General features: G+C 40.3%; 1 protein-coding gene across 1 annotated transcript in view; it reads left to right on the forward strand.

Moving 5' to 3' along the window:
* The window catches only part of LOC120515340 (phosphatidylinositol-3-phosphatase SAC1-B), a 65,850-nt gene that overhangs the window by 27,910 nt on the left and 16,118 nt on the right, over positions 1–21,822 (forward strand). Inside the window, exons 5-14 of the mRNA XM_039736174.1 lie at positions 1,239–1,388; positions 3,339–3,398; positions 7,399–7,432; positions 12,032–12,133; positions 14,819–14,904; positions 16,699–16,785; positions 17,605–17,673; positions 17,757–17,836; positions 19,071–19,169; positions 19,657–19,795. Coding sequence (XP_039592108.1) covers positions 1,239–1,388; positions 3,339–3,398; positions 7,399–7,432; positions 12,032–12,133; positions 14,819–14,904; positions 16,699–16,785; positions 17,605–17,673; positions 17,757–17,836; positions 19,071–19,169; positions 19,657–19,795 — 906 coding nt within the window. The remainder of the gene's footprint in view (positions 1–1,238; positions 1,389–3,338; positions 3,399–7,398; positions 7,433–12,031; positions 12,134–14,818; positions 14,905–16,698; positions 16,786–17,604; positions 17,674–17,756; positions 17,837–19,070; positions 19,170–19,656; positions 19,796–21,822) is intronic.

The following is a 21,822-nucleotide window of genomic DNA, read 5'->3' on the forward strand; positions in this document are numbered from 1 at the left end:
TGATATGCCATTTGTATTAAAATGTTCAAAGTTTCCCTTTAGAAGAGCTTTTGCTATGACAATTAACAAATCACAGGGACAAACATTTGAAAAAGTCGGTTTATTTATTGGAGAGAAAGAAACAAAATTCACTCACAGGCAGTTATACATTGCGTTGTCACGATGAAAGTCCAAACATGAAATCAAAATTCATTGCAATCTTGCTGAAAAGTTAATTCAAAAATTGTTTTTCCTGAAGTTTTACAGTAAAAGTGTAAGTTTAAAAAGTATTTGCTTGTTAATTTCAAAGCCAAACAGAACGAAATCATATAATGGAACGAATACCTCTAACGCAGCGTGAAACATAATTTTCTTTCAATTTATTACATTTTAGTATTTTTCTTACTATGGTTAATTACTTCTGTAATGTGTAAAAGTTCTATTATTCATATGTAACAATTCCCATGAAAATAGTAATCTGTTTAAATTGGACATCCGCTTCCCCATATGCGAGCAGCTGACCCGTGAAGTGGCTAGCGTATAGCGTCCGCCCAGGGGGTTGGCGAGGAAAGTGAGCAGGGGGTAGAACCCCCTAATATTTCAAAAACCAAAACTCAAGAATTGTAATCAAAAATCAAGTTAGAAAATTAAAGCAGGAATTTTGTTTTATCCGATAGCTGTCCAGAGAACTTAGATCTGCCAGTCTGTGTTCTCTAGTTGTCCCTCATACTAAGTGTAAAACTAAGGGGGACAGGGCTTTTGCTGCTGCTGCTGCACCTCATTTTGGAATTCTTTACCCAGTTACATTAAGGAGTCACCTTCAATTGAACTGTTTAAAATGACACTGAAGGCGTGACCTTCGCTGATACTGATGCCTCCTTCTTCTTAGTCATTTGCTTTACTTCAATTAACTGCTGTTTTTGTGTGTTTTTATTGCATTTTATTTTATTTATGTGTGTTGTATATTTTATTGTAATGTGCTCTATAAATAGACATTGACATTCATATCCATGCTGCTTTATATTTGGTTTCAGAGCTTTTTTGATAATATTTGATATTACATGGTGTAAAAAAGTGACTGAAAAATAGCAGTTATATTTTTAATGCATTGTGGGTTTTATTTAACATTCCTGATATGATATTCTGAGTGTTATGTTACAGAAGTTTTATGTCTTATCCTAGTCCTCCATAGCAGCAGAACGTACTGATATGCTGAGCTATCGTGACTTCTCTTTCTTTCTTTCTTTCTTTCTTTTCAGATGCAAGATAACAAGACTTTCCTTAGCATGATAAACCATGTGCTGAATACGGATGGTTTTTACTTTTGCACAAACTACGACTTGACTCACACTTTACAAAGGCTGTCAAACACAAGCCCTGAGTTTCAGGAGATGAGCCTGCTTGAAAGGGTAAGCAGTTTCAAAAGATAAAACAGTAAAGGTTTACTTTTATCAACTGGTGATGAAATGGATCTTTTTCCTTTGATCGTATCTGACAATAAGGCTAATAAAAAGAGGAAAAATGCAAACATTAGTGTGTTTACTTACCGTGAGCCTCAGTAAATTTACTTAACTGATTGCGGTTTCTTTTATGAACCTGTTGGTGTCCTGCAGAATGTTAATCTGGTCAGCAGATGAAACGTTAACTCAGGCCTTCTTTAGTCAATCCTATTTTTATCCAGAGTCGATGTGTAAACCAAACTCATTGTGAGAAGCAGAGTTGCTAGTTTGTTACCGTCAGTCAATAACCATAAAAACACACTAATAATACTGAAAGATCCGAATATTAGGGTGACGAGTGCTCTGTGCTACCAGCTTATATATCATCACTTCGATAACATCACCGGCGATCACCAAACATGTTCATAACTAACTCTGCTCAAAATGGTGGTGCCCATAACAAAACTTCATAAAAAAAGTAATCATTTTATAAACATCATAACAGTACTAACATAGCAAAAATAATAACATTTTCAGAATCCTCAATTTCAAAAACAGAATTGATGACAGACTGCAAATCAAAAGTTACGGTTGCCAGTAAAAAACAATTTGAACGTGAGCGTCAGTAGGCTTTGCGCCCTAAAAACCAAGATACACGAACAGTTCTCTAATATTTCAGTAATTATTTACAACTCTGACGCTGATCTTTCTGATCATAAAATAGGTCATTATGATAGCAACTGATGTTAAGAATTTAGAATTAATAGCAGAATTCCGGTATTTGACCGGAATGAGGCTCCTCTTTAGCGCCTCTTTCTCTTGCCTGATTTGGCTCTAAAACTAATCAGCACATCGTCATCTCATAGCAGGCTTAAGTTTCAAGTTTGGTATTTTTCCATCCAGCCGTTTTAGCTCTAGACCAATAAGGACACATATCCATCTTCGACATACCGACCTTTTCAGTGTCAGGGGACTCCAAAATGAGATCAAAGTTTTGATGAATCTAAAGCTTTTGTCTCCTCCCCCATAGATGATAGGTTATGGCGGGGGAGGGCGTAAAGCAAAAATTGGCAAAGTTTACATTTTACAACAGCAAGGCCAGTATGTGAAAGTAACCTGCACTCGCAGCACCCCTCAACCAGCTGGAGTAATTCTGAATAGTAGATGGATGAAATTAGTTCTAGAAGAGTTCCATTCATGCCTAAAACAGGGACTCTGGGTAAAGTGTTTTTAAACATCTTGTAATGTGATCCACCATTCATGATTAGTTTTAAGTACCGTAACAATAAAGGTAGCAACAAACGATAGAAGGTTGGGGTCACGTTGAAAGCCCTGTTTAACATCCAGTTGAGTAAACAAAACAGGAAATGCAAAAATATAGCAAAATGCCGAATATGGCTTTGCAGGCGCAGAACTTTAGGTGCCATCTGGAGGGGTAGCTGATTCTAAAGTGAATGCTGATTTCCAGTCCGCAACATTTTAAATAGTGCAGCAGGTGAAAGGGGTGGGGCTAATGTCGATTCTCCGGAAGTGACATCAGAGCTCATTGTGCAGGAGCCGGAACAGAGTTTAGTGCTGGTGTCACTTCAACAGTCTTCCCCCTTTATTTCCATTAACATTTTCCCATGGTATGTGTGAGAGCACATTGTGAACTGGAGGCCACCTAAGGATCACGCGGGACATCAGTGGTGGGATTTGAACTGGAAACCATGAGAGTCGTAGTCCACAACAGCAACCTCCAGGTCGCACTGCCCATTTGCAGGAAATGAAGAGTGCATTAAAGGAATGTCCTCCATGAACCCTGAAAACTTCAAACAGCTACACTGTATTTATTTTGTATTTGACAGTATAGGCTTTTAAGCTGTAACTGACATAACCATAAAGATGATATCATAATATTTTTAACTTTTTTCTTTATAGGCAGATCAGCGATTTGTTTGGAATGGACACTTATTACGGGAGTTTTCAGCCCAGCCAGAGGTAAACCTTTTGTAAATGGCTTTTTTCTCATTTTAGGTTTTATTGTTGCCCTTATGTTGTTCATTTATATTGGTGATGTGTCTGTATGAGCTTCACCAAAGTAAATTCCATATGTTTCCCTTTATTTTATGATGCAAATCAGTTCTTAGCTGCACTTCTGGGTTTGCCAGTGTTATTTCTACATGTATACATAATGCAGATGATCAGCAGCACACCAATGAACTCAATTCTATTTTATTTTCTCCACTTACGTTATTGTTGAGGACTACAGTGTCTTTTTAAAAAATGTGAGGTCCTGCTTATCTTCCATACGTACAGGAAACCCATCTCTTGCTTTTCCAGTTTTTTGTTACAGATTAAGCCAAGCACACAATCACTCATGGGGCAACAGTACCCAGTATCGTCTCAATCTCTGATGCATCTTTCGGATTGCAGTCACCATAATTAGCAAAGTTGGCATCACACTACCAGAACTACCACAGCGCCCATCACATGGCTTTGCAAAATGTCTGCACTGACTTGCAGGCTGCTGCGGGTGGGTCTTAAGTTTCTATTGTTTATTGTGGTAGTGGGTCGCAGTGTGTTGTAAGTGGGGAAATGGTTTTAACAATCACACTCAAATTCACTAATGAGGACAACTCTGGTGATCACCAAGGGGGTATCCCCCAAACCCCAACCCTCCTATCTCTGACAAACGCACTCAAAGGGTTACAAAGACATTGCACTGGAAAAAGTTGGTCAAGACACCAGAAAGGTTCAGAAACAGTGCACCAGAGAACTTTATTTAAACACCAGATGATAGAAAGAAGCTTGCAGAATTAGCATTTGGCAATTCATAAACCTTTTGGGTGTGGGGCACATGACAAATGCGTATATCTTAGCACACGTCTGTGCATAGTTAGAGCGTAAGTGTTAATCAGGGCTAAATGTGATTCGTCTCCTTGGACTGCCAGGACACAACAATCCAGGGAAGCCGCATCAGCGAGAACGGGTTAGGGAAGATTTGCATGAAGTTGTAAAGGAAGAGAATTGAGAATTGGCAGAGGGCAGTGTTTTGTTTGATAGGAAAATTGTAACGTGCAGCAGAGACCAATGAAAACAGAGTAGACTTGTGAGTGCTACAGTATGGACGTGTGAACGTTCAGAGCAGCTTTTAGTTTTGTCAGGTAGTTAGTCTGCTCGATTAACTATGAGCCAAAACTCATGGGAATACTGCTGTCGTGCATTGACAAGTTTCATTAACAGCGAACAGTCTGTAAATTAATTACTGTCCAGGTTCCTGGCTGATTAGCGTAACAGAAATGTCATTGGATCCCAAGTGCGCTTTCTCAAGTACTTTCACTTTATTCTTGCTTACTGTCTGCAGTTGACCGAAATATATGTGCAGCCGGAGTGGACTTTAAATAGGTTTGATATAAACCATAGGATTAAGTCGAGCAATGCATCACATTTTGTTTATAAAATATGTTATTTCATACATTTCTTAATACCTTTAGTACATTCGTGCTGCAGGTTTGACAGAGCAAGTGGCAGTAAGGAAGATACTCCTTAAACGACAAAATAGGGCCTTGAAATAGCGGCTGTGGACTACAGCAGACGGGACAAACTGACACTCGCTTTATCCGACCCGCACTGTTAAGCTGTGCTTGAAGCTGTTGTGCTGTGAGGCGCCTGTGATCACGCAAGCTGGTGACCCTCAGTAACTTGTCTTCTGATTGGCTGGTGACTTTGGCTCTGCTAGATCTCTTCCTTTCAGAGTTTCTTTCACATTCTAATTGCCTTTGGATTGTGTAGGACACCACTGGACTCACTCAGAGTTTGATTTTCTCTAAATGAAGGGCCTACACTTCTAAAGGGTGGTGATGCCGTGTCTCATTTCATTTATTAATTGCCATTTTCTTGCCATTATCACAGGAATATTGTCCAAGTGGTACTTTAAAGGGTGTAGTAACACAGTCTGTTCCAACTCTGCTTTAAGACGCACAGAGAGGTTTTTAAGTAATCAACAGAATTTGAGACACCCGTGCAAATTGTTTGCTTCAACTTGCAAGGCTTCATTTACTTGAATTGCTGCAGAACATCTGTAGGTTTTAAAATATTAGGTGTTCCCTGAAGAAGGCCTATTTGTAATATTCTGAAATTTCCTTTTATTTCTTTTTTGCTAACCCTAAACTTTCTGTTTAAACCTTTGGGAGTTTACTTCTTACCTTTTCACCATTTTAGGTCTTATTACATTTGAAGCAAAAGTGGAAAAACTGAGGCATTCTGAAACATTTTGCCAGTAGTGTATATCACTGTGCGTCTGCAAATGGAAAAATAAAATAGTTTATTGTGACCGCCTGCATATTGTAACCGTCTCAACTCATTTGATTTATGAATTAGTCAATAGCCTATGATTGTCGTTCATTTGATTCCAATCCGAAGCATTACCAGCTGCTTGATTCTCATTCACTTGAGATTCTGTAATGAAATGTCTTATTTTAATTATGCATCTTAAATGTGTTGTTTTGCTTTCTGTACAGAAACAGGACAATGGCATATTAATTATGTTACATCTCTATATTTATATATAAAATCCAATGTCTGTATGTCTGTCCTCTTTTCACAAGAGAACTACTTAATGGATTTAGATTGTTTTTTTTTTCTATAATTTGCTTGAACATTCTAGTTGATTTTGGGACTTCTCTCATCGTGCTAAATATCACAGTTCGCTGGTGGTACCGATTTATTTGAGCGATTCCAAGAGAGACAGGCTGCCGGCCGAAGGGAGGGGGAAACGGGACCTCAAGAGTACAGAGCCGGGCAGGGCCCTCCTCACTCACGCGCCAGCCTCCATTTAAGTCGCTCTACCTCTCGCCACGTGTTGGAGCGCACCTCGCCTCCACTTAGCTAGCGATACCTGTTTGCTCAGCAGACATTATCTTCTACAGATTGTTAAAGAGTAGTGTTTGACGTTTTTGAGAGAGAGATCACAGCTACGTGTATTTTAGAGGGTAGCTGCTAATTGTCAGAGATGTCACGGCCACATGCTTTTCTCCCCATGCGGGGGCGCTCTAGCGTCAGAGATGAACACAATCAGATACATTGGCAATATTTGACATTGGAGTCTACTTACCTTCCGCTTGGCCAGAAATACCTTGCCTGCTTTTTACATTTTTGGCAAAGAGATCACAGCTACATTCTCGCTCCAATAGCAAAATCAAAAAAATTGTATATCAAGAGGCACCCGGATACAAAAGCCATCAATATAAATTATTACATTTTTTTTAATTGATTTTTAAAGTTTGTCCTGTTTCACTACTATACAGGCGGAGCCGTAGGGGACAGCTAGTATGTAATATATATAAAATAGTAAACGGTAATATTATTTATATACAGTACACACATTCATACATACTGTATATATCAAAACAATATACAAATTATTAAATTATTTTTGAGGTGATCAGCGGGGACCCCCACGCTCCCCCAAACCCCAGACTTTTCAAATACACCACACCCTAAATGTATTCACAGGATTGATTCCCTTAAATGAGTAATTCACAGGAATTGGATGAGTGAATCAAAGTGCCCATCACTAGGAAGCTCAGCGTGACCCCTTGTGACTGTCGCTCCTTTCCTAAAGCTGTCTGTTATACAAAACCTTTTCTGCCTTTCTAGTTTTTTGTGTAGTGCCTTTCACATATCTTCCTTAATTGTTTGTTCTATATAGCACCTTTCACATCTCTGTCTGTTGTTCAGTAATGAAGGTCCCGAGTTCAACCAAAGCAGTTTTCTCCTGATGTGTTACAAGGTGTTTTCATTTACTTGCCAGAGCTTCAACTTTTTAATGGTGTCACGAACAGAGTTCTTTTTCAGGTAAACACCAGAATGTTTCTGTGCCATCCCACTGCATTTGTTTCCTCACACTTTCAAATAATTGTAACTCTCGATGATCCTGTGGCTGTGATCGTGTTACTAGTTTTCTCCTCCTATTTTATGCTTTTCTCTCTTTCAACAGCTCCACAAGTTTGTGTTTCCAGTTGTTCATGGCTGTATCCTTTAAAGAGAGTGGGAGAGTTTGATGGTGAAACAGTCTGTCATCATGTCTGATTTAAACACAATTCAGAGTTCAGCTAATCACCTCATTGCTAATGGATGTTATTAACATCCTTCCTTCTTCTGAAGTATGGATTTTAATGAATCCTTATATTCTAATCCTTGAATTCCTTAGAAGGTTGGCGTCATTCAACATCTGCAATAAGATGCTGCAGATGTTCTACCAGACGGTTGTGGCGAGCGCCCTCTTCTACGCGGTGGTGTCCTGGGGAGGTATCATAAAAAAGAAGGACATCATACTCCTGGACAAACTTGTTAAGAAGGCAGGCTCTATTGTAGGAATACAGCTGGACAGTTTGACATCCGTGGCAGAGCGACGGGCGCTGAGCAAACTCCTGGCAGTCATGAAGAATCCACTGCATCCACTGAACAGTGTCATCTCCAGGCAGAGGAGTAGCTTCAGTGACAGACTGCCATCACCGTCCTGCTCCACTGACACACTGAGGAGACCCCACACTATGCAAATCTTCAATTCCACCTGGGGGGGTAAATGCTAACATTATTCAAAGTTATTGTCTGTTTTTACATGCATTTTTATTACTCTTTAATTTAATTTATTATTTTTTTTGTATCAGTATACTGCTGCTGGATTATGTGAATTTCCCCTTGGGATTAATCAAGTATCTATCTATCTATCTATCTATCTATCTATCTATCTATCTATTATATAGTGCCTTTCACTCTATCTATCTATCTATCTATCTATCTATCTATCTATCTATCTATCTATCTATCTATCTATCTATCTATCTATCTATCTATCTATCTATCTATCTATCTATCTATCTATCTATCTATCTATCTATCTATCTATCTATCTATCGTAGTTGAGTCTACACCATTACCAGGTATATTATGAAACGAGTATAACTAAAAATAATGAGATAAATTACATCACACAATTGTAGTACTAGGGTTGTACCCTGATAGCCATTATGGATGTAGTGAGAAGTCAAGCAAAATGACCCCTTTCATTGGCTAACTAAAGAGATTACAATATGCAAGCTCTCAAAGCAACTCAGGCCCCTTCTTCAGGCACGTTTTTCTCCAGGATATCTGGCTGCTGGAGAGAAACATCCACACAGCCTGATTCTGCCGCCTCCACATGATGTGTAGCATGGTGGGCCTGGATTGTTTGTGGTAGTGTGAAGTGCAACATGGTGCTCAGTCTGATGGCCAAAAAGCTAGGTTTTGGTCTCGTCAGGCCATAGAACCTCCTTCCAGCTGACGTCACAGTCTCATCTGTTGAGGTGTCTTGTGCGTCCCATAAAGTTGCGAGTGGTGAAGCACCCAGGTGCAGTTGTTGTTTGTATTGTCTCTCAATTGTCAGACACCACTGCTTGTGGCTCCTGCAGGGTTCTCAGAGGTCTCTTGGTGGTCTCCCTCACTAGCCTTCTTCTCACACTGTCACTCAGTTTTTGTGGCCGGTCGTCTCTAAGCAGATTTACTCGTTCCAGTTCTTAATGTTTGATTTACCTGGATATTCAGTGGCTTGGAGATTTTCTTGTCCCCATCTCCTGACTTGTGCTTTTCACAGAGGTTCTGGGAGTGAGTGCCCTGTTGTCTCCATTGTTTAGGTTGGGGTACCATACTGACTACAGTTTGCACCATCCAGTTGGATGAACCTGTGATTACCTGAAACCTGTTTGGAGACTCAATTCCGGGATCTTCATAAACCTAATTATGTGACTTCTAAAACCAGTTGGCTGCACCAGTGATGATTTAGATGAATACTTGTGCAGTCAGTTATGTCACTAGCCACGCTACCTATCAAAGACAGATAATAGAATGATTTAAAAGTGCACACTGTCTCTTACCCTACGCGTACCTTCATCACCTTCCCTTGGTGTTGGCGTGTGTCTGAACGCCTCTTCCCCAACACTGTCCCTCTCTAGCCTGTTTACCTAAAGCCTGCTTCTCACACTTAGCTTCTTTCTCTCCTATTGTCCAGCTTTATGCGTGCCATCTGTGAAGGCGACTATCAGCACACCTCCTGCACTGTTACTCCTCCTTGTCCATCTCACAGTCGCACCTCCTCTTTCATTGCATCATCAAAGCCATACTGACCGATCAGATTGCTCTGACGGACTGGACACCCAGACTTTGTTTTATTATATAGTATATTCATTTAGACCACTTTGCAGGAATCTCTTTTCACTTTGACATTGAATAGTCTTTAAAAACCAAATGGTGTATCAATGTTGTGTAACAATAAAATGGGAAATCTTCCAAGAGAACATTAGAACACTCTAGACGAGAACAGGCCATTCAGCCCAACAAAGCTCGCCAGTCCTGTCCACTTTTTTCCTCCAAGAAAACATCAAGTCGAGATTTGCATTTCTAGGATCTTTTCTATCACAAATGATATTAATGTGTAAGCTGGAAAACAGCATTGTCTACTGCTGCCAAATGATAAAGCATGTAACTGCAATTAGACTCCCCTTTAGTACATGCTGTGGCTTTTAATGATCTGGCAGCGCATCGCACAATATCCATCAGTGGTAACACATTAGTCCTGTAGTGCCACAGTCTCTTGTGTATTGTGCTTATCTGAATAATGGCTGAAACTACTAAATGAGGTGAGTCCGCCTGGTCTGCTTACCGTTCAGAGGCTCACAGATCAGGTCAGGGCTGACTTCTGGCTGTCAAAAGAAAGCCACTGAGTGGCTGTTTTCCTTTAAGTGTCACCCTCTCTAAAAACTAGGTGGCCGTGATATTAGACCTCTGTTAATGTTCGAGTATTTGGCACATTCACTGACCACTTCTATCTTGTGACCCTGCCATTTGGACAGAAATGCCTTAGTACAGGTTGAACACAGCCATCAGATTTACTTTGTGTTTATTGCCATTTGCATCACCCTGTAATGGATCAAATCATCTAAAAGTTGACCTCGCACTGTAAAAGACTCAGCAGCACTGTTCAAGTATCCGGGCCTGTACACTTTCTTTGGATTGTGTCTCTCACAGGCACTTGTTGAGAGGAAGGTGAAGGGCAGAAGTTAGACACGAAGACTTCTTTCAGCGGTGTGTGTTACTTGTAAGGCTTCACCCACATTGGTGCTTTTGTTTGATGTGAAAGTGTCATTACCACTTTGCAACTTAACCCTAGTGTCTCTTTCCCTGCCATTCCTGATGGGCTTTCCTTGGCTAAATTTCCTGCAAGGTCACTGGTAATACCTGAGCCCAGTGTACCCTGTGGAAGAAATACAATCAATATAAATAATCACCTTGAAGAACCAGGCAGGAGGAAGCTTGTTCATGCGTCTTTTAATTTCTCTTCATGAAGAAGGAAGGACCCCGCCGCTGCAGTCTGTTAAGGGATGGTTACCTGAGCACAGCTGCCAAAGAACGGTCACGAGCAAAGTTACAGTCAAGTAAAAGTGGAGATGTTTTATTTTTAATCTTGAAAGAAACTGTAATAATCAAAAAAACATTTTTCTTTAAAACTTGATCAGTGTTTGAAAGAAAGATGTTTTGCACTTTTATAGTCACTCTCTTGCACAACATCACAATTTTATTATCTCCTCCAAATCTGCACTGTCTGTGCAAACCAAAGTCTGCAATATTCACTCGCAATTTTTTAGCCACAGTAGTCACAATTACAACACTCTAACTATGTCTAATTATTTAACTGGTTGCAACCTAGAGCAGGACTTTCACCTTACCATTTTAGGGCAGCATGGGGCTCAAACCCACCTGCCTTTCTCCTTCCTGTACAAGTTTATGTTTATAAACAACTAGCTGTGTAAGCCCAGGGGTCCTAGAAACTATCGAAATCGTCAGAAAAAAAATTGCAATGTAGAGATGTCAGGTAATTGAAAGGAACTACTCTGGGCGTCTCCATCCTTGGAGGTTTTGTTTTGCCAGCGTGCTTGCCTCGCTTGTGAATTAGCGGTCGGAGGAAAAGTAAAAGGGATACCATTTTGCTAATGTGTTTGCCTCGCTTCTGTATTAGCGGCTAAGCGAGTGTCTCTTCCTTCGGAGGTTTGGTTTTGCCGACGTGCTAGCCTTGCTTGTGACTAAGGGAGTTTCTGTTTCCTCAAAGGTGGAGCCCTTTTCCCGACTCCACCTCTCAATTCCGGGCCAGACAGACAGACACACACACACACACTTCCACACGTAGACGTTTATATATAAGATTGACAATTCATAACAGTGCTAAATCAATGCTTACACTACATCTGTCATGTACTTTTATTGGTTCATTAGCTTACACACCTCTTGTACACCTAAATAAAAGTCTCATTCCACTACATTCGTTGTCCTTTCAGTATCTCTTAAGTTCAGCTCTTACCCTTGTATGGAATTCCTGTGTAGGTGACAGTTAACACTTTGTTTTATCATCCCCCAGAACATTCTGTCTCCTTGTCACCCACACACCCTTCATGCTACTTCTAAGATAAAGCATAACTCCATTACCCTTGGATGACGGCATTACCCTTTGATTTCCTTTATTTTATTTCACAACCCCATTGAAAAATTTAAAACTGTGTTGTCATCCTCCTCAGTAAAATGAATCCTTAACCTTGAGTCAGTTATTTTTATGAAATCCTGCTACATCAATGGAAAGATGTTTGACTGGATATTGATCTCAAGGAGAAGTTGCTTCCGGGCAGGCGTAAGGTACTATGTCCGAGGTGAGTATTCTTTATTATACTAATAGTCCTGACAGTAGATGGGGCCGCATTTCAGAGCTGGTTCACTTCCTGCCTAGGGTTCCTTCCCTCTGGGTGGTTTTCCTCAACAACAACATTTATTTCTATAGCACATTTTCATACACACAGTAGCTCTGGACCCGCTGCTTTTCTGGCACAGCAACAACAACAACAACATTTATTTATATAGCACATTTTCATACAATCAGTAGCTCAAAGTGCTTTACATATTAAAGAATAGAAAAATGAAAGACATAATTATAAAACAAAATAAATCAACATTAACATCGAATAAGAGTAAGGTTCAATGGCCAGGGGGGACAGAAAAAACAAAAAAAAACTCCAGACGGCTGGAGAAAAAAATAAAATCTGTAGGGACGAAGTCTTTTCAGCTCTCTGCTCACCTGTGCTGCTGTAATTGTGGGTGGGGATGTCTCACCTATGCTGGTATCAGCAGAAGGATGGGTGGAGGGTGTGCAGTACTCCGAGGTGAGAGTGGGTTAGGGTGGTTTACATAATAAAGAATAGAAAAATAAAAGACACAATAAGAAAACAAAATAAATCAACATTAATTAACATCGAATAAGAGTAAGGTTCTTTGGCCAGGGGGGACAGAAAAACCAAAAAAAAAACTCCAGACAGCTGGAGAAAAAATAAAATCTGTGGGGATTCCAGACCATGAGACCACCTGACCAGTCCCCTCTGGGCATTCTACCTAACATAAATGAAACAGTCCTCTTTGGATTTAGGGTTCTCACGGAAGGGCTTGATGATGAAGATGGTCACGTAGAATTCTGCCTTTTAATCCATCCATCATTGTTGGAGCCTCATGAAGCTTTGAGTAGGTGGAGGTGGCGCAGGCCACCACCACAAAGAAACCAGAAAAAGAAACAGAAAAGAGAGTAGGGGTCAGTACCGATTTTAGAGCCACCATGAGTAGTTATTATGAGGAAATTGAACATAGAGTATCAGGATTAAGTTAAATTAAGTTAAATTGAAGTTATAAAAAGGCCATGTTACAGTAATGTGTTTTCAGCCGTGTTTTAAAGTGCTCTACTGTATCAGCCTGGCGAATTCCTATTGGCAGGCTATTCCAGATTTTAGGTGCATAACAGCAGAAGGTCGCCTGCCCGCCTCACCACTTCTTTTAAGTTTTGTTCTTGGAATTCAAAGTAGACACTCATTTGAGGATCTGAGGTTACGATTTGGAATATAAGGTGTCAGACATTCCGATATATAAGATGGGGCGAGATTATTTAAGGCTTTATAAACCATAAGCAGCATTTTAAAGTCAATTCTGAATGACACAGGTAACCAGTGTAGTGACATCAAAATTGGAGAAATGTGTTTGGATTTTCTTTTCCTAGTTAGGATTCTAGCAGCTGCATTCTGCACTAACGATTGATGTCTTTTTTGGGTGGTCCTGAGAGGAGTGCGTTACAGTAATCTAGTCAACTGAAAACAAACGTGTGAACTAATTTCTCAGCATCTTTCAAAGATATAAGAGGTCTAACTTTACTTTTGTTTCTTAGGTGAAAAAATGCTGTCCTAGTGATCTGATGAATATGTGATTTAAAATTCAGATTACAGTCAACAGTTACCCCTAAGCTTTTTACCTCCGTCTTGACTTTTAATCCTAATGTGTCCAGTTTATTTCTAATAGCCTCATTGTATCTATTATTGCTAATCACTAAGATTTCAGTTTTCTCTTTATTTAACTTGAGAAAGTTACTATTCATCCATCCTGAGATACAAGTCAGACATTGTGTTAGTGAATCAATAGAATCGGGGTCATCAGGTGCTAGGTCCTCAGCCACCCTTGATTCACTCCTACTGTATAAAGACGTGCTACGTAGATTATTTATCATCTCTCGTTTCACTCATGGTGTGTAATTGTGTCCTTGGGGTTGCAGATTGCTAGCCACAGTTTAGATCACATGACGAAGTCTTTCCCTGTGTGGGTTTAGTTGCACTGCACATAAGACGTTAGACTGGCAAGGATGGACTGTTCAGTTCATCTCCCTTGTTTGCTTACCAATACCTGTGCTGTCCCAATATCTCATCCACATACTTTCTTAAAGTCGTCAATGTTTACCCTTTAATTTTATGACTCTATTCCAGATTCTCATAACTCAAGGACATCCATACCAAATGTACTTCCACTTAGTTTGTCTCAGGTGGCCTCCAGTACAAAATTTACAACCGAGCAGTTTTATGTTTGCCTTTGTAAATTTGAATGAACTCGAGTAGGTCCCCCACACAGCCTTCTGTAGTCAGTAGATTTCTGTTATGCCAAAGAGACACACACACACAGTCAAAAACGGGGTTATCAGTCAACCGAGTCGCATTACCAAAAACGTTAAAGAGGAACGCACAGTAAGTGATTCATTTTACTCGACGTTTGCTTTAGGTTTCATCGGTAACCTCGGACACCAGCAGACACTCAATGCCTGCCTATGTATTATTGCAATAATTATTACAATATGGCACAACTTCCAGGAGAGAACCCCCAGCACCGGGTAGTGCCATCGCAGCAATGCCACTACTTGTCTATTTTAAAAAGATTTGATTTGATTTCTTTGAGATCCGTTTATGCTTTCAGTTACTGTAAGTGATTTGCTGGTGTGAGGTTTTCTGTGTTCTCTACCAACCCCTCTTGTTCTTCAGGTATTGATTCAGAAGGACACGCTGCTAACTATGTGGAGACAGAACAGATTGTCCAGTTTGGTGGAGGAAAAGCTTCTTTTGTGCAGGTACACACAATATTTGAAAATAATGTGGAGTGCTTGGTATTAAACATTTAAAAGATCTTGGCATGATGACACCTCACACGTCAGTAGCAAAGGGAACAACAGACCCTCAATAGCTGCGGTTTAAATCAGATAGTCAGGTCCACCTGAGGAGGTTATGATCATTGGCACCTCATTCTAATTTGATGGATTTGAAGTGTGACAAATATTGGTGTGGACAGCCTTGAGACTTTGTGCACAGGTCTGCTTCGGTCAACTTTGTAATTCTCCCCCCATTCTTCTTGGCCAAACTGTTTGACTTCTGTCAGGTGTCATGGGGGCTGTGAGTAAACAACCTTTTATAAGTCCAGCCACTCATTCTGCATTGGATTGAGATCTGTACTCCCGACTTAGTCACATATTGTGTAGCTTTGGCTTTATTTTTTGGATTTAATGTCTCGCTGGAAAATAATTCTTGTAGGGCAAAAGTTTCTTGCAGACTGCATCAGGTTTTCCTCCAGGATTTTTTAGTGTTTTGCTGCATTGCTTTCCGGGCCTGCTGCAGAGAAGTATCCCCAAGGCCTGATTCTGCCACCACCACATCATGGTGGGCATGGTGTGTTTGTGGCAATGTGTAATGCAACATGTCTGATGGCCAAAAAGATCAGCTGTGGTCTTATCAGATCATAGAACCTTCTTTCAGCTGACTTCGGTCTCCCCCATGTGCCCACTGCTGAGATGTCCTGTGTGTTTTTGTTCTCTTTGCCCCATAAAGCACCAGGGCCCAGTATTGTTGTCTGCACAGACTCTCAGATATCACACACTATAGCTTCAGGGTACTCGGAGATCTCTTGGTGGTCTCCCTCACTAGTCGTCTTCTTGCACAGTCATTCAGTTTTTGGGGACGGCCTGCTCGAGGCAGATTAACAGCTGTGTCATACTCTTTCCAGTTTTAATGATCGATTTATCCGGATATTTAGGAACTTGGACATTTTCTTGTCAGTATCTCCATTTTCCTATGTGGCAAATCTGCATGTGTGTTAATTTAGATTTTGAGAATGAATACACCGTGTCAGTTTGGTGCGTCCTTTATTCAGGTTCATCACTTTTATCTCAAGGCGCCATTTTCTTGTTCAGATATGTTGAAAAAGTTCATCATTTCCACTTACATTTTCACATGTTAGTACTTTTTACTTTCTCGTATACAAATTGTCCAAAAATGTGATGTCGAGAATTTGATGAATCTCGACGTTTTAGACCTCCACTTGTCAGAAATACCATTTTTAGAATTATGTCTGTGTGTGTAGACACGATAACTCGAGTTTGCTTTCACTTAAGTCAAGCAAATTTTGCATACACAGGTATTAGGTACAAAACGTAGATTTCTGTCATCTTTTGGACTGTTTCCACTAACCGGCAGTGGTACTTTACCTTTTACACATGAAGCTGCAGAGTCTGATTTATTCACCTTTGCTTTTCTAATAATTGTTCAATATATTATTCATTTCATTTGATTTGTTGTTGATGGTTCTTTAAGGTACATGATATTAAAACATAATCCTTGTCTTGCTGTTTACTCCTCAAATATCCATCCCCATATCTGAGTATACGAGAAAGTTGAGGGGAGCCCACTCGTGATTTTTAGTTCAGAAAGTGAAGGTGTTTCCTTTCTATGAAGTAGGAGGAACAGGAAAACTTTAACTGCAATAATTGTAAAAGCCTTTTTTAGCTAAAGACTGAGTTGACTTCACTTTGCCCATGTACGTTTTTATTGAAACTCTTCTCTTTTTGTTGCCTTTCTTTATGTCTTTCTTTCAGACACGGGGATCGATTCCATTTTACTGGTCACAAAGACCAAACCTCAGGTATAAACCAAAACCTCAGATCAACAAAACTGTAAACCATGTAAGCATATCACATGTCATGTTTTTTCTCATTTCTAATCATTTCCTAAAATGAAAATTGTTTATTTTGAAAAGTTATTGTGATCCTTTAAAACGTAACAAGATTTGTGAGTTTGAATTGATGAAGAGAATTGTTGGAGTACAGTGTATTACTGAAAGGCGAGATCCAAGGTGTGAGCTGCTTGATTTAGCATTTGAGATGTGCGCCAAGAGTGACTCGTCATTTACTGAGCTTGTAAAGTCCATTTAGAGAGTCGTGGCGGGCCAGAGCCTATCCTTGGAAGTGTTGGGTACACAGCTGGAGCCAACCTTGGCCTGGGCATCAGCCCATCACAGGGCCCACTCATGCACCCACATCCACACTCACACAGGGCAAGATCAAAGTTGCCAATTAACATTTGCCTTTTTGGGAATCCCATGCATAACCTGCTGACTCCACACAAACAACAACCAGGCATGGGATTCAAATCCTTGGGTGCCTGAGGCAGCACTGCTAACCACTGCACCACCACACCACCCACAGAATTTAAACATGGCCTTGCTGCTCCTCAGAAATTCTGCAAGAGCTTCTGTTTTATTGTCACGACTCTGGTGAAACCAGGATCTGGAAGGGGATTCTTTTGTATACTGCAAGCTATTTTATCTGATGATGGAAGGTTTTGGACAATTCTGAGCATTTACAATATTAGAAACCTGAATAACTGGTCTGAAATGATTGATAAGGAAAGGAACTGCTTAGATTCAGGCATTGCTATTGAAGAAATGAATTCATGAGCTGTTCTGTCCCAAAAAAAAAATACTTGTTTTGGTTTTGTTACAGATGGATGGCTTCCAGCGACATTTTGACTCACAGATTATTAGCTATGGAAAACAAGTTATTTTAAATTTGGTATGAATTCCCTATCTTCCTCATCTTCAGCCTGTCTATTCCTAAGTGTTTTCTTCTGCTCACTGCAAGATTGTCTCTTTCAGGTAAACCAGAAAGGTTCCGAAAAACCCCTGGAGCAAGAATTTTCCAAAATGGTAGAGAACATGGGAAATGGAATGGTTAAGTGAGTGTCGACACAATTTGGGGCACCGATGGAAGCTTTTGTGTTTGATGCACATTTTGTTGGGTAGTTATTGTGCATCACCATCATGTGGTTAGCGCAGACGTCCCCAACTCCAGTCCTGGTGGGCCCCAGTGGCTGCAGGCTTTCATTCTAACCCATAAATAGTGACCTGTTATTGCTGCTAATTAACTTCTTTTGAATTTTAATTGACTTGTTTTTTACGATTTGTTCCCCTGAATTTCTTCATCGTTCCTCTGAATTGCTTCAAACAGAAATTAAATGGGAAGTGTGTGAGCTTCAAAATCCCAACTAATTTCACTCCAACCAGCTGCTTAATTAGGTTGTGATTCTTGTCATTCTTTAATTCCATGGCTTGTTGCTGTTCTCATTATGCAATAGCAAACATTTCCGAAATTGACGATTTTCTCTTTTCTAAGAGCTCTGGTAAAATGTTTTGGGGTCCTGAGCAGATCAACATTCCTGAGACCTTCACCTTTTTTTATTTTCAGATATTTTGTGATCGACAATGCTGGTTGTATCTCATTGTTGTTTGGCCGCTAATTAAGGAAAAGAAACAATTAAGGGGTCTAAGTCTTCAAGAGCAAGTCAAATAAAATGAATTCAAAAAGAAGTTAATTACGAGCAAAAACAGGTCACTGATTAAGAATAGGGTGAGAATGAAAACCTGCAGCCACTGTGGCCCTCCAGGATCGGAGTTGGGGACCCCTGGGTCAGCACCTTTCCAATTAGTGCATTGCATAACTGACGCCACCTAGTGGTGATTGAAGGGAAGTAATTTAAGGTAGACATTTAGACCAGGCATGCCAAACGCAGATCCTAGAAGGCCACAGAGCCTGCAGGTATTGCAGCCTCATGCATTACACTTGCCTTAATTGTACTTGACTTATTTTTTAACATTTGGAAATTGAATATTTTTTTTTGTAACCATCAACCAAAATGAATGAGGTGCAAAGCAAACCAACAGATGACCAACTAACTTAGGATTCCAAAAATTAGTCTGCGGAGAGGCCACCATTTTTAGTCCATCCAGCCTCTTATTTTAATGCCTTAGCTGTTGAAGTGCAAGAGCTCAGAGTTTAAATTGCAGCGAGCTTTGAGAGATGCCTGGACGTAAAGTCTGTTAGCCTGAAAACACAATTGTGAGGCGCTTTGTGTTCCATTTGAAAATCTGATGCTGTTTCCTCTCTGTTAATGTTGTCATCTCTTTGTTCAGGTACGTTGCGTTTGACTTTCACAAGGAATGTAGCAGAATGAGGTGGGATCGCCTGCAGATTTTAGTAGACAAGGTTGCAGAAATGCAAGATGATTTTGGGTAATTGCTTATTTTAATTTTCAAAATGTAACACTTTTGGACTTTTTAATAAATATGCTGCATTTCCTTTTTATTGTGTACACGCCAGAGTAATTGTGACTCAAGTAGGTCGGTTTCATGATGTTAAACAGAGTTTACGCATATGATGTTTATCTGTGGCTCAGCTTTTGAAATTCCTTTTTGATTGATTTGTGGCTTTTAAAATATATATTTTTATTACAAGACAGCCATATAAGTCTATGCCTTAGGTAAGATGCATTTTATATTTTATTATTGTTTAATTAACTCATTATATAAGAAAAAGTCTGATTAATTCTCCAGGCCACACTGCACTCACAGAGTGTTAGCTTTTGCCGCCGTGTTCCTCTCCTAATCTTAGATGTTCAAGTTTTGTAAAAACATGCGTTCCTAAAGTTGTTTGGCTATAAAGTCGAGCTTATTGTGCTCATAATTTTCAAGTCAAGGAAGCCTCATGTTTTCCTTCCAGTTACTTCCTGGTGGACTCAGATGGCAAAGTGCTGATGCAGCAGGAGGGCACGTTCCGCAGCAACTGCATGGACTGCCTCGACAGGACCAACGTGATTCAGAGTCTGCTAGCTCGCCGCTCTTTGCAGTCCCAGTTACAGGTGAGGACCCAATACTGAGAAGTTTTTTATTTCGGCCCATGACGTGATACATTAATTGTCTATCAAGAAAATTTCATTTAATTTCATGTTGATTTATAAAACACTTTTAAACAACAGGAGTTGGACCCAAAGTGCTGTACAAACCGTGTAGCGGGTAACCACTTACAGTTCACTTATGGTGCACTGAACTTCATACCAGGAAAACTGTAGGGCCTCTACAATAAAAATAATAATCTGTCTGAACAAATTAATACAGAGCAGGGCTGCGTACTACTGAAATAATAGATGGGGGAATAAAATAACAATAATCTGTAAAAAGTAAGAATTTAAGTAACAGTAAATAAAACAATTGACAGACAATTTTAAAATCTGGACAAAGGGTGAACAAACAACTCTGGAACTGTGTTAAAAGCCAGGAAACAAAAGTAAGTTTTAAATGCGATTTTAAAACAGGCAGTGAGGGGGCCACCCTAACAAACTCTCCTATTAAAATACAAAAAAAATAAAGTGCTTCAACTATTGTACAGAGTGGATGCATTTTATCATGTCTGAAGTCACGGCTCCATAAACTTAGTGGTTAGTTTGGAAGACTGAATTTCTAAAGTTGGATGAACTGCCATAAACTGATTGTCTGTTAAAACAGAAATACTAAATACAGTGATACCCTGCCTATCGCGGAAGTTACGTTCCAGACCCACCAGACCCATAGGTGAAAATTCGTGATATAGAAAGACCATATAAGTAAACATTTTGTTTTATAGTTTAACCCTTAAAATACCCCTCCCACATGCTTTAAACACATGTAAACTTATTAAAACACACTTTATAAACACATACGATATGTGGATGTCGAGCTAAGGAACATCTCTCTATTATAAAAACAAACCTGGGCAGGGAGACCAGGGAGACGAGGTGTGATCTTCTCAGAAGACAATTTGACATCCCGCGAGAGACATTTTAACATCATGCAAGACAAGGCAGTGAGACAGAAAGATAGCTGCTGTACAGGCTTTTAAATGATCGACGCGCAGAGTGACAAGCAGAACGGGCATCTTGGCAGAAGCAGTACAAAGCCAGTAGCTGATCCCTCCACCCCCATAGCATGCGTTCAGCCCCCCACCTTCACAACGTGAGCAGGAGAGACATGAAGTGGCGGGAGCGTAGCACGCCTCCGGGGGGTTGAGCGAAGCGATCGAGACCAGATCATCTCGGAGAGACACTTTGATGACACGCAAGACTTGACATAACAACCTTAGGAAGCAAAACCTGTGAGACGGTGACTTTTGCACGTCATGCCCTACTTACAAACTCGCGGACATCTAAGCTAGCAATTGTTGAAATGCTTTTGGCAGACAAACTTCAGGTGCTCCCAGCTTTTAAAACAATGACGAGCAGAACACGCAGCTTGCCAGCAGATGATCTGAGCACTTCTCCTTAGCGTGCGTTCATCCCTCACACCCACACCCCACCTTCCTCCTTCAGAACGCTAGCGACAGAGACTTGAAGTGGTAAAAGGACAGCGGATGTACAGGCTTTTAAGTGATTGATGCAAAGCGCGACAAGCGCAACACACAGCTGGCCAGCAGCAAGACACCAGCTGAACCGATCGCATCTCTTCAGCGTGCGTTCAAGCCCCCTCCCCCTTCACAACGTGAGCAGCGTTATAAGTCCCGCGAGAAAGAGATTTAACCACGCTCAGGGGCGGAAATAAAGGACAAATATTGTTTTTACAAAAGTTTTAAAGTAAAAATGAAAATAATGCATATGTAACAATTCCCATGAAAATAACAATCTTTTTAAGTTGTTTATCCAGTAAATCAAACACGGGCGGGCGAGCGAAGTGACCAGGGGGCGGAGCCCCCTAGTAATAATTATAATAATAATAAATCCGCGATGTAGCAGGGGTGCGATAGCTGAACTGCGATATATCGGGGATCATTGTATTACGGAACTCCATAAGGGTCAGCCAAAAAAACCAAAAACGTGTTTGAACACATTAGTAACTCGTCCAGACGAATTACATGACT

The sequence above is a fragment of the Polypterus senegalus genome, chromosome 15, assembly GCF_016835505.1.
Source record: "Polypterus senegalus isolate Bchr_013 chromosome 15, ASM1683550v1, whole genome shotgun sequence".
Taxonomy (NCBI): domain Eukaryota; kingdom Metazoa; phylum Chordata; class Cladistia; order Polypteriformes; family Polypteridae; genus Polypterus; species Polypterus senegalus.